General features: G+C 32.8%; 4 protein-coding genes across 5 annotated transcripts in view; 1 reads left to right on the top strand and 3 right to left on the bottom strand.

The window, feature by feature from the left end:
* The window catches only part of LOC108548792 (JNK1/MAPK8-associated membrane protein), a 1,285-nt gene extending 1,188 nt beyond the window's left edge, over positions 1-97 (top strand). Inside the window, exon 5 of the mRNA XM_017901914.1 lies at positions 57-97. Within this exon, the coding sequence (XP_017757403.1) occupies positions 57-97 (41 nt within the window). The remainder of the gene's footprint in view (positions 1-56) is intronic.
* Positions 98-267: 170 nt separating this feature from the next.
* On the bottom strand, positions 268-3,918 carry CD98hc (CD98 heavy chain). Of its 2 annotated transcripts, XM_017901982.1 has the most exons (10): positions 3,562-3,918; positions 2,692-3,070; positions 2,358-2,602; positions 2,148-2,273; positions 1,844-2,070; positions 1,575-1,758; positions 1,277-1,503; positions 953-958; positions 623-772; positions 268-404 (listed from the first exon to the last, which is right to left on the bottom strand). In XM_017901982.1, the coding sequence occupies exons 1-10, from the start codon at positions 3,787-3,789 to the stop codon at positions 329-331; spliced, it is 1,848 nt and encodes a 615-aa protein (XP_017757471.1). In that variant the 5' UTR covers positions 3,790-3,918; the 3' UTR covers positions 268-328. The 2 variants fall into 2 exon arrangements, with proteins under 2 accessions (XP_017757471.1, XP_017757472.1); XM_017901983.1 differs by lacking the exon at positions 953-958.
* Positions 3,919-4,972: 1,054 nt separating this feature from the next.
* Positions 4,973-6,090, bottom strand: LOC108548921 (uncharacterized). The gene is given in 4 exon segments (XM_017902058.1): positions 4,973-5,175; positions 5,516-5,626; positions 5,629-5,661; positions 5,926-6,090. Coding segments are annotated over 4 exon segments (501 nt in total). The 5' UTR covers positions 6,080-6,090.
* A 768-nt stretch (positions 6,091-6,858) lies between these two features.
* LOC108548891 (maltase A3) lies at positions 6,859-11,184 on the bottom strand. The gene is given in 10 exon segments (XM_017902023.1): positions 6,859-7,087; positions 7,170-7,310; positions 7,380-7,525; positions 7,527-7,784; positions 7,859-8,054; positions 8,151-8,356; positions 8,460-8,594; positions 8,655-8,812; positions 8,884-9,063; positions 11,019-11,184. Coding segments are annotated over 10 exon segments (1,815 nt in total).
* Positions 11,185-13,364: the final 2,180 nt, after the last annotated feature.

The raw sequence follows: 13,364 nt of genomic DNA, 5'->3' as shown, positions 1-13,364 counted from the left end.
TCACCCGGCAATGCTTGCTTTAGTTCCTTTACCTGCATTGTTTTATATTTTTACAGCAAGGTTCACAGATCCATATAAACTTCATAGATATATTTGAGTAATAAATACGATTATAAAATTATTTATATTAATTCGATTATAATAAAAAAAAAGTCTTTCCTTTAAAGATAATGGTAGGTTAGTTATAGAACTCTATATTTTCATTGCATTACATTTAATTATATTGTTGACAAAAACAATACATAATTACTTGTAATAAATGCCATTACATGAGAGGATGATAAATACGAGATTCTTACTAATTAGTTATACACGTTTTGTCTCGTAATTAAGATTTTGGAACAAACGTTAGAACAACTGTACTCTTGGATGATATAGGAACCTTATTAGAGGGCAACTTTGTCCTGTAAAAAAAAAATTGTATCAAATACAATTGTTACGAAATAATTATTCTATATGATGTATATAATGTACATAAATATGATGTATATAATGTACATAAATATGATGTACATAATGTACATAAATATGATGTATATAATGTACATAAATATAATGTATATGAAGAAAAAAAGAAAAAAAGAAAAAGAATAAAAAGACAATAATTTTGTAATAATGTTACCTTATCATATTGCCGTCTTGTACGTAGTTAGGACTATGCGTGACTACACTAACTTCATCAGAAATCTGTGGCATTACAGAGAAGTCCACTACAGTAGGTTCTTCTGATGACTGATAAGCTACTAAGTAACCAGGATTGCCACTCTTTAACCTAGACAATTATTTAGTCTTAATTTAATTCAAAATTTTTTTAATTGAGAGAAAAGAAAGAAAATTTGACTCAATTTTCAACAACATTAATTACGTTAACATTTTTGTTAGTCAAAATTGTTATTATTTAACGTTACTTTTAAAGATAGGTCGCATGCAATATGTTATTAAGAGGACTCACCGCCTCCTGCGTCCATAAAAGGAAGCGTGGAACAGGGCAAATTAATCTTTGGTTAATAAATTACACAGTATATTTGTGTGAGTTGTGTAAGGTGTATGAGTTATTTAAGGTTTAAGTGTAGTATCAAAGGGCAATTGAGATGATTTATAGCAATTGTGAATTAAACTGATTGAACCTTTTTTAATTAATTATTAAGTTCTATTTTTTAAAGTTTTTAGACCATCTACCCATCTCTTGATATTATTGTTAAATTATAAGGCGACAAGACATATTTAGCATACAAATAATGTTAATGGTGAAAAAAGAAGAATACTGTTATATTACCTTGTGTATGCAAATACACTTCCATTAATAGTCTTAAGCATTGTCTCTCCATAAAGGAACGTTAAACTTTGTCTTGTTTTAGATAAAGTTGCAAAGGCATCCTTTGCAGATAGAGTATCATTTACTTTGAGCACAGGTGTGCCTGGTAAAAGTAATGTCATGAGTACCAAACTGTCTGCTATATCTGCAGGCATTCTTTCCCTCAAACTATGTTTCTTGCCATTGACCTAGAACATAGTATAATACATTGTATATTTTATGTGATATGGGTACATATATATATATTACAGAATCTTACATCCCAAGCAGGCCAAGGAGTGGAATTGAGGCAGTGATAAATGCCACGGTGCAAAGTTGTGGCATTTATACTGCTGTCTGCTATTGTAAAGAATTGTGAATTTTGTGGGAGATCGATCAACCTTTTCTTCTCGTTGTAAACTTGTAAAATATCAGTCCCAATATCATCTTGAAGAGCAAAGAACCTGAACAAATATTATTTTATATAAAATTTCATTCGAAGTGAGCACAATATACATATTATTGTTATGATTATTTAAGACAACTAACCCTTTATTTTCTGTTTCATTATAAACCCTTTCTTTCCATTTTGACAAGATACCAACATTTTCTGGTCGGTCTCTTGTATATGCATGTACTAGCGAATCATAATCATCTGCTTCAGTAGGAATAGTGCTTCTGAATTCATCATGAAGATCTGGATCCTCAGTTAAATATTGTGTATTAGCTAAGCGGAATCCACTAATTCCTAATTTTATCCAATGACTCAAAATATCCTATGTATTGAAAATTAAGTATTATTCAGGACATTCTTGAATCTATATGTAAGACAAAAAACAAAATAATAACTCACAGCAAATTCTGTAACTACTGTTGGATTATTGTAATTTAATTCAGGTTGTGTGTAGTTAAATTGGTGAAGGTAATACTGTCCTCTTTGCTCATTCCATTCCCATGCTGATCCTCCATAGACACTTAACTAAAAAAAAAATGTAGTCTATTATATATAGTATATATTATACATGGTAATGATATCTTTAACAAAAAAGAAGCTACAACTAACCCAATTATTAGGTGGATTATGTTTACCATCAGAAGTTATTTTTGCATCAGCCCAAACATAATAAGATGTAAATGGTTCTTCTTTCTCTATAGAACGTTTAAACCATGGATGTTCAGTTGATGTATGACTTGGATCTAATTCTAAAATGATATGCTGATCTTTGCCTTCTGCATATTTTATGAGGGACTCTAGGTCACTTATAGTTCCTAATTCTGATTTAATATTTTTAAAGTCTTCTGTTCCTCCTATGTTATCAAATGTTTATTAATGTTTGTTATATTATGATAAGTAAAACTATCCATAAATCTATCTGTATATATATAGAAGTAATTACCCATTGGATTTTCTTTAACTATAGAAGAAAGAGAAATTGCATTTATATTTTGTTCCTTTAAAATATCCAATAAAGATTCTATGCTTTTCAAGTTATGATTGTTTGTTTCTGCAGGATCCAGTTGTATAATAGGACTAATTTCCCACCATTCTTTGGGTTCTGGTGCTGTACATTTTGGTGCTATTACTACAATAGCTATAGCACCAACTAACATGGCAATCCAAAGTAACCAGAAAGCAATGAATAAAAACCATCTTAATCGAATCCAAAATGGATCATTAGCAAATTTCATTAATTCTTCCTTTCCCATTCCACAAAAAGCTTGTTTAACTGTTTCAATATCAATTTTGGTGTCTCCATTTTCAGAAATATATTTTACCTATTCAGACAAAGAACATATTACAGAAAATATTAATAAATGTTTCCTGTATCTATTTCACTTGAATGTCCAATGAATCATGGTTATTTCCCTATCTTTAATTGAACGACATATCACTCTACTTCAAGATGATGTAACAATAAAAGATTCTTACTTTCAAATAATAAATTTAATATTATATACAAATAATATAAAACGTATTATACATAAAAACATTTGAGAAAAAATTTAATAAATAATTCAAAAATATATAGATTGTCTTTTATTACTGGAACAAAGAAAAATTAACAATCCGAGTAAAAATAAGTAAATGTGAAAATACAATCAAAGAAATAACAATTATATACTATATATATGAAACAAAATAACAATAGTAATAGTAATGGTAATGGTAAAAAGAAAAGACATTTTCGATTGTGCGTGTAAATAGTTCATCTTATTGATCGCACGAAGTTTAGGCGTGTCTTCCAAAATATGGCCTACGAACATACCTCGGTAGTTTCTTTTGTAGGAGAATTTTTGCTCTCATCCTTGAGCATTTTTTCATGGACTCCATCGTCGATTTCATTTTCATTATTCTGTTTTCCCATTGCAGTATTTTGCACCTTCTCTTGTGCAACAGTGTCGTCGTCCGGTAACGCCTTGTACGTAGCAACAACTGTTTCTTTCGCTATCCCATTCGTTTCGACGCTATCTAAATTCAACCTCCCACTCTCCATTATAACTACCAAACAAAACCAAGGACGTGCTTAAACGATTTTATGCGACGAGGATGTACGAAATTTATCCCAAGAAAATTATTCTCTTCCTGATGAACTTTCGATGAATCGTGAACAACCTTCCCCTAACGTCCCAGCTTCAAGAATGACTGGACAAATGCATTTTACCCCATAGAGATATCTGGTTGGCTCTCGCTCCTCTTTTGTCCCTGTACCTATGTATTTACTTTTACTACTACATATATAGGGTACAAAGTAAAATTAAAGCAACCATCGTCCCTGAAAAGTATCATGGCTTATAACTTTAGAGTAAATATTATCGAAATTTCTGATTCATTATAAAAACTAAAAGATACTCGAAGAATTATTCAATGTACTAAATAAATATCCTTTATCGTGGTAAAGGTGATAGCACAGTAATTATAATATTTCAGATAAGATGTATATAAATTTGTATATTGCATTCAAATATATTGGCAAATACGAGACTAAATTAAAAAAGATAGATGAATTAAGAAATTCTTCTAAGGGATACGGGACTAAAAAATATTATCTTTTAGATGAAATTATCGACGAAATTTTATTTAAAACTGCTTCGCACAGGGTTCTATACTGTCGTAGTCCAGAGCTGATCTAAATACACTGTGTACTCTGCTTTCGATTCAATAGTTTCAACGGCGAATAGAATACCTGCACCAAATATCAGCGCGAGAAATATTTTATCATCTTATGCATCTGTGTTTAACAGCTACATTTATTATATATTTTAAGATTGCCATTGTAAAATATTCAAAGCCATAATTTTCAATTAGTTAATACGTGATATTTTTTTTCTATTCAAATATAATAATAACAAAAGATGTTAACATCATAATTTTTTTCAATATTTATTACATTTAATTTCCATGATTTCATAATGTTTTCTAATCTGCATTCTTTCGCGTTCAACAGTAGCTTTGTAAGTAAGGAATTAGGAATTATCTTACATCTTGCTGATATCACAAAAATGTATTATCTTTATAGGTATATCGATATTTTATTTGTAGACTTATCCAGCATTATAAGGAACACGTGTTCTGTATATTTTTGATGTTTGAAAAGTTTACTGAAATAGTATGGAATTAGAGTAATTAGATAATTTAGAAATATAAGCTCAAGAATAAACAAGTTTATTAACTTTTATTCAAATACTCACTATATTTGTCATATTTACAGTAACTATGTTCTCAGAATTGAAACACGTTTTTGGTGAAAAACAGCAGTAAAATAAAATGGATATAATAAGTACTGCTATTAATGTTGCCCATAAAGACCAAAATATGCAAAGACGGACATTCATACATACTGGATCAATCGCGTAGTATCTAAAATTATCATTTGCTGATTCTAAAAAAAAATTATTCTTTATTCGTTTTCTATTTTTTATTATTGCTTAAAATAAAAATTTAATTTAACAACTATTTTTTGGCAGGATATTTTATATACTTAAATCATTTAAGTGTACACACATTTTAATTTAACACGAGCTATCTCGTATTATCAATCGATTAAATCTAGATTAGATATCTATCTTTAATTTACGGATGTCCAGTCTAGAAATGACATGGTGTATGGATGCGCGAGCATGTAAATCATGATTGGTTGAATTTAAATTTGTGATTTCACCTGAACATTATTCTTCTAACGTGCGCGTGTTTTTCGTATTTTGTGCATAATGATGACAAACCTGTGTCTTCAAGTATTTCCTTCGATCCGTTGTATCGTATAGCGTCGTAGACTGATTTGCCGCAAAAGAGGTGAGTAGTTTCTGCAGATTCCATCGTTTTATATTCCTTTCGTCTGCTTTATATTCTACACTATTGCAAGGACAGACTAATGTATAGTCCGCGTGAGCGATATAGTGCACACGTAAATTCTTATATCAAACCGTAGCTTCGATACGAAAATGACACCGTTGAAGTCACCGAAACTTCGAACTGTCTAAAGTTTTCAGCTATTGATATTTAACACCGCGCAATAAAAAGGAACAAATTATTGATAAACTCGGAGTTTCAACTTAGTTCGTTAACTACCACTTGCTTCCATTTTATGGCTACTAAATTTCAAATATTTAAAAGAACTCCATTTATTTAGCGCGGACTACATTCCTCGAATCATTGTTTTTTCCGTCACCCGTTCGTTTGCTTCTCGATATGATAGCAATATTTATGTTTACACAAGCGAGACACGATTTAGGTTGACTGCTAATGATCAGTGTTATAAAACCGGACAATGAAGACGAATGCGACATTTCTGTTCGCGATAAATATAGTCACGAATAGATAGCAGTTGAATGGCGAAATTTCTTTTACCGCCCCTATTATTGTTTGCCTTCCACTCTTATCTTACGGGAGATACGTTAGTCTCGATTGAACATATTTGCGTCTGTTCAAATCCCTGTAGTCTCGATTAAAAAGGAATCGGCACATATTGATAAAGTCATAAACACGATACTTTGAACATATTACAACGCACTGTCTGTTGTGTGACCGCGAATTCAACGAACGATATATTTCTGTAGTTTACAAGGCAACGAACTGTTTAAAATTTTCTTCTATTTCGCTTTATTTTACACTTATTTGTATTGTAAACGATTGATAATAAACTCATATCTCTTCAGTTTGTATAACTACACCAACTCGAGTGCAGTTTCTACTCATGATTTTAGTGAAAATGCAACTGTCTTCTAAACACATGTCAACACCTGGGACCATACTACTTAGCTTGCTATGAGTCACTCAATACATTTGCAGTTTCATAAACGTATTTTAACAGCACGGGTATTTGTGTTATTAATATAAATTATAGCAGCACTTCAAAACCAGAATGTTAACACCTGAGGCCAATGGCTTGATAAACAAAAATAAACTTCCTATTTATAGGATATATTTAACGCGTGTAAAGTGAGATAAATCGAGCGTATATTTGTTGTTATAGTTATATACAAGCTCTTAATATAGAAATACTTCATTTAAGTATTATCATTATTTTAATTTCCATAACTGGAATTTCTATCTTACAAAATTTAATTTAATAGAATGTTGAAGCATTTAATAATAATGTTACTATAATAGCTGTACTTATTATTAATTGTGTTATTGACGATGAAATAGCAGCTAAATTTTTGTCGGTCGTAGTCGATGTAGGAACTGTAGTTACGTCAATTTCGGTCGTAGATGTATCGCAATATATTTCCTCCGCTTTCAATACTAATGCAGCATTTGCCGTAAGGATAACACGTTCTGCCGATATAATTTTCCTAAAAAATGGGATTAAATGTATCAACTTATCTTCTTGAATTCACAATGAGAATATGTTTTTATATATAATAACATGCTTACGTATTGTGAACTGCATTACTGGAAGCGACAACAATTTCCATGGAATCTTTTAAATTCGGATACAATGACGTTAAATTAACTGTTTCTTGCCGTAGACCCAAGTTAATGACGACGATATACGTAGGATATTTTTGCAAAGACCTAATGAAAGATAAAGTTAAAAGTTTGTTGAATGTTATGCTTTGTATACAATTCCTATCACATACAAACCTTTTAAAAAGAAATATGCGGTCATTATTTAAAGTTGCAAACTCATAATCTCCATGAGTAAATACTTTATCTTTCCTAAGAGAAGCAAGCAATTTATAGGTATTCAAGTTGCTTTGTGTTTTACTTTGTTGTACTTCAACGTTTCTTTCCTGCTGAAATATTAGAGTTCCATTGCATCGGTGTCCTCGCAGGGTCTCTGGAATAATTTGCGTATGTTTCTCTTGATCTCGAGGAACCCATAGGGTCGATCGTTTCCTCCCATGATATTTTCCTGTCTAACATTGCAATTTCTTCTCCATAATAAGTGTATGCTTGACCAGGTAACAATAAACTAAGCATGTGTAGCCCATCGACGCGATTTAATCCAATCCTTGTAGCTGCCCTTGAATTATCATGATTGGAAAGCTGAAATATGTACATGTCTTGTTAAATTTTAAGGAGAGAATAAGGGATAATTATTGCAGTACATGTACTCTTACCACCCAATTTGTGCTTGCATTGTTTGGCAGTATTTTAAACCAATTTTCCAAAACATTTTTAATATGTTCTGCTGTGCTTGTGTTTTGAACAGATGTAATAAAACGGAAATTGAAAGGTGGAATACCATCTTGTGTATCATTACCATAAAGCGATATCAGCACTTCATCTGTGTCATAAGACTCAGCAATTAATAATCTGCAAATCAATAGTTGCAGTATTTTAATACAAGTGTCACAGAATAAGTTCAAATAAAATGTTTGCATATTTTGTGAAAAGCTTGGCTATACATACTTTGAAGTGGCATTATTCTTTTTCACCCAATCATCAATATACGAACGAAACTTGTACACAAGATTTGTGTTCTCTGGCAGTCCAGAAGTGTAGTTTCCATTTCCTGCAACAGGCTCATTTCTCAAATTCTCATCTTCATAAAGGTACGAAACTGAATTGATTCGAAAACCATCAACATTTTTATTCAACCAAAACTTGAGTATGTCCTGAAATATAAAAATATGTAGCTCTTTAAATATTTATTAATTTCTTATTGAATCACAAAATATGCTAATTATATGTGCCACTGTTATAGTGCAAGTGCTTTACCAGTAATTCCTGTAACACATTTTCATTCCTCAAATTGAGATCGGGTTGGGATTCATGAAATTTATGGTAATACCATTGCTGTCTCGTATCATGCCAAGTCCATGCAGATCCCTCTTTGTCACTGTAAGTGCTGATCTAAATGAGAAGCAACATTAATTGACATTTATTAAAATCATTTTCACTATAATAATTTACCCAGTTATTAGGAGGTATTCTTCTGCCTTCTTTATCTATGAATCCATTTGCCCAAACATAGTAATCACTGTACGGTTTAACATTTTTACTTGACTCTAGGAACCATTTGTGTTGATTGCTCGAATGATTTGGCACTATATCCAAAATGACTTTCAAGTCTGAAATATTTTATTTCACTCTAAAAATTGATCTTTACATTGTATAAAAAAGATGTTAATATTGAACATACCATGATTATGTGCTTGTTCTATGAACTCATAAAAAAGTTGTAGATTACCAAATAGAGAATGTATGTCAATGTAATTGGAAATATCATATCCAGAGTCTATCAGTGGTGACGAGTAAATGGGGTTTAGCCAAATTGCATCGATTCCAAGGTCTTTCAGATAATCGAGACGATTAATTATACCTATATGACATTAAACAGTTTGACCTTGAATCAAGAACGTGGTTACGAATTATCTCCATATATCGTATTCAGGATATGCATAAATATCTTCGCAAATCGTGAAATATTTATCCTCCCACGTGTCTCTTGACACATTTCAAGGATACGGTAGCCAATGTCACTTCATTTTGTTCTCTATAATTTCTGCGTGGTCAATATATCGAAAATTTATTCCCATCGTACGATAATATATCGATTCGATGTTATCAATGGCGTACAAGAAATCTGAACTAACTTCGGTTGGTACCTTGACCATCGTGTGATAAACGAATTCAACCGGAACACAGTGTCGAATGTGAGGCTAATTTTTCACGCGTTCAGCTCTTATACCGATGATAATTTTAAAAATAAATTTACTCGACCATATTATTTCATGAGCAGCACTATCTATATAAATTTTCAAGTCGACGTGCAATTCGCTTTACATTTCAAATTAAACATCGGGAATGGTGAAAGTTTCGTCGCGATTTATCTTTAACAAATCCCTCGAGGTAACGAGATTTAAACTGATCGATATTCGAAGACTCTGAGCGTCTATATAGACGCCATGTAAATGATACTTTGACGGTATAAGCTATTCTATTATCAATATCGTACGATTATTTCTTATCCCCGTTATACAATATTCCACGAATTATTTATCGAACACTAATTCTTTTTTCAATATTTTTATCAACAAACATGTACAATCAAATTTAATTTTTATAATCATACGATTGTTTCTGTCAAGATATACCTTTTTGAAATCACTCGAAAAGAATTGAAAATCGCAGGGGGTATTATCATTTCATACGACCTGGATCAAAATTATTATACCTTTCCAGTCACATTTCAAATGGAAATCCACACAAATCTCCACGAAATAAAAATCCAAATTCACACATTTATATTGCTAAACACATTTATAGTTGTAACGAAAAATGAAAAATTCCGATTTATTCATTGATCGAGCTGCAAAAGGATCCACGTATTTGTCGAATAAAATGAAATTTCATTGTTTCAAAAAGATCTCGTAATTTAATTTAAAACGAGATTAATTCGTCGCGAGTTCTTATCGAATATTATATTATATTCTAACGTATCTATTTAAAATTTGAAGAAATTCTAAAATTTTCCCGTAATTTTATCGCGAATGAAATACAGGTACAACAGTTTTCCAATACTCCATTTTCTGAAATTAAATCTCAGTGCAAGGGGTTAAGCGAATGCAAATAATTCGGGACTTTGATTACAATGTTTCAAAAATTAAGATATATCTTCCTCTATAACCACTAAAATTTCCCCATAATTTTATCGCGAATGGAACAGAGGTACAACACTTTCCCGATATTTCATTTTCTGAAATTAAACCACAGTGCAAGGGGCTAAGCGAATGCTAATAATTCGGGGCTTTGATTACAACGTTTCAAAAATTAATATATATCTTCCTTTACAACCATTAAAATTTTTCCATAATTTCGTCGCCAATGGAACAGAGGTTTTAACTATAACGTTTCAAAAATTAAGATATATTTTTCTCCACAACCATTAAAATTTTCCCATAATTTTATCGCGAATGCAACAGAGGTATAACACTTTCCCGATATCTAATTTTCCGAAATTAAATCACAGTGCAAAGGTTGAATCGAATGCTAATAATTCGGGACTTTGACTATAACGTTCCAAAAATTAAGATATATTTTCCTCCACAACCATTAAAATTTTCCCATAATTTTATCACGAATGCAACAGAGGTATAACACTTTCCCGATACCTAATTTTCCGAAATTAAATCACAGTGTAAGGGTTTGAATCGAATGCAAATAATTCGAAACTTTGACTATAAAATTTCGAAAATTGTTACACGAAACATTGCAGATTGCACCAAATTCCCGTAGAGTCTCTAGATTTCGAGGATTCGCAGATTCAAAACGTACCCTTCAAGTCACCCTCGCCATCTCCGTCACTGTCCTGGAATCCCCTCGGCCAGATTTGATAAACCAAAGCGGTTTCCCACCACTCCTTGTCCGCCATTGCGGAACATCCCGATCCAGCGATTAGGAGGCCCAGGCCGAGCAGCAGAACGCTCCAGAACTGATCCATTCGATCAATCGTTGTAGAAAGTTCGGCTCTCGATCCGCGATTTCGTCCTGTTATATATATTTTTGGCAGAAACCAGGTTATCGCTTTATCTACCGCTATCGCGATGATTCCTATGTCCTTATCGCGCTTATTCCTTACCCCACATACGCTGGGACCGCGTCATTGTTTACGTTCTATAAGAATAGAGATGTTCCTTTAATCCCGGTCGCCGTGGCGAATCACCGATCGCGATAACTCATTGTTTGACCAAAGAAAAGGGAAACCTGGTACCTAGCGTGTCGCAAATGGGGATGTAATCTGTAAGGAATGTTCGATGTTTTCAGATAGGGTCGTCGATTTGGTAGAGCATAGGGAAAAATTGAAAGATTTTACACTCTGTTATCACCACTGTGGTGACATTGTTAAGTAAGCTAATAGCTCCTGTGTCACATTCTTCACGTTGACATAATAAAACATATCGTAGGAGGTCACCGGCTGTGATAGTGTCTGTTAGGTGCCTATCACTGTATTGTGCATGGGAACGCCTGAGTTGTTCCTCGAAACAATCAACAATAAACAGCGTCCTCGGGTTCTGCTTAGGTGTTTAGGCTATTATTTGGACTGCGTGTGGAAAGACGAGTGACTGTGTGCAAGGAAAATATGAACGAGATATTTATGGTAGTATCGAATGCAAGTAAAGAATGAAAGCCTAGGAATGCGTTCGAGTGTTTAGGATACGTGACCCATCGATTGTATGACCCATCGCATGAGTATGAAAGAAGACAGAGTGCAAGGTTTAACACGTTGTATGCCACGCCAGTTTTACATGGATTGCCCGTGGCGCAAGAAGACGAATTTTCTATTGTGCGATGCATATTATGTTGAAACATTATTTACAACTGATAAGGTGAGTTGTATAATCGCGTTTAATGTATTTTTCGTGCTAGGGGTCACCGGTGACCCCCGAGGCGCTGTAGACCATTTTTGCCATTATCAATTGTCTAAAAAGCAATTCGAAGAAATATTTCAATTCCCGATTTTAGGATGAAGTTAGCGATGTATTTAGCGAAATGTTCCGATGACGAAGATTGCATTTCATCGAGTAATTGCGTACAGGAAAAACGTCGTCTCGAATTGAAATCCGGGTTCCAACAAATTTATCAGTATCGATATTTACTTTAATTATGTATGTAATTGTGTACTAATGGTCGCGTCGTTGGTCACCGGTGGCTCCCATGGTATTCAACGTGTTAAATAAGAGTGCAAAGACGCAGAAGAGTCAGTGTGTGTTTTAGAGTCAGTCATAGAGCTTTTTGAGAGTCATTAGCGCTTAGAATAAGTTTTAGTTCGGAATAAATTATTTTATATTTACATCACTGCTTATTCTGCAGCCTACCCAACATTTCTACAATATTTTTAAAATTTATACACCCTCTTTTATTAATGACAAAGGAAGATTTTCAATCCTCGACTGTGGCGCCCTCGCGCCATTGTTCGGAGGTTGTTGTAAACAGTCCGTAGTAAAAATTACTCTGAGTGCGAAGGTTTTAAGAATCACTGTGAATCTCGTCGAATTTTTAGAAAGGAATGGGAATATTCTGTTATTTCTATATTTCAATAAATTTTTATTTATTTTATGGGAATATTTTCTGATTTTGTAGTTTGTCTTTGTTAATATTAGAACGCGTTATTACCGTGTTACGAATTCAAGAAAATTAACCTTTCACGTTGCTCCCCAAACGTTTCCCAATTATCGGAAAAGCGTGGTCGTTTCCGACGAAATTAATTTCCTACTGATTCAATACCTCCAATGAGATTTTCAGTCATTTATACATAGCCTAGCAAAAAAGAATTAATATCGAGCGAATAATAAATGAAAATAACTTTCATGACGAAACAAAGGCCCCGGGATTTTCGAATAGATCCGCGCACTTTGTCCTCGTTAGTAGCCTAAACAGGTACCCCTATATCTATTTATTTCCATTGCAGCACTTTAATTATTATTAACCACGTATAGTATATACAGTATACGCTCTATTCGCTTTAATCTGGACCAAGCTTTTTCTCCAAAAGCGGCGAGTATTTCGAAAATACGAAAAACGAGGAAGCTACCATGGTGCAAGTATAATACGCGAGAGTATTTAGATACACGTTGCGAGTCATTAGTATTAATAGCGCGCAATAAAGCGAAACAGTGGCCA

This window comes from Eufriesea mexicana, unplaced genomic scaffold, assembly GCF_001483705.2.
Source record: "Eufriesea mexicana isolate 0111107269 unplaced genomic scaffold, ASM148370v2 scaffold1653, whole genome shotgun sequence".
Lineage (NCBI taxonomy): Eukaryota > Metazoa > Arthropoda > Insecta > Hymenoptera > Apidae > Eufriesea > Eufriesea mexicana.
The sequence above is the reverse complement of the archived record's forward strand: the minus strand, read 5'-3'. Positions and strand labels throughout refer to the sequence as shown.

Excerpts from the sequence above, each read along its gene's own strand:
- CD98hc (XM_017901982.1), bottom strand. The coding sequence starts at position 3,789 with ATGGAGAGTGGGAGGTTGAATTTAGATAGCGTCGAAACGAATGGGATA. Across the intron at positions 2,603-2,691 it reads AGTTAAAGAAAATCCAATGG|GAGGAACAGAAGACTTTAAA; the intron begins GTAATTACTTCT and ends TTGATAACATAG. Across the intron at positions 405-622 it reads CAAGACGGCAATATGATAAG|GACAAAGTTGCCCTCTAATA; the intron begins GTAACATTATTA and ends TTTTTTTTACAG.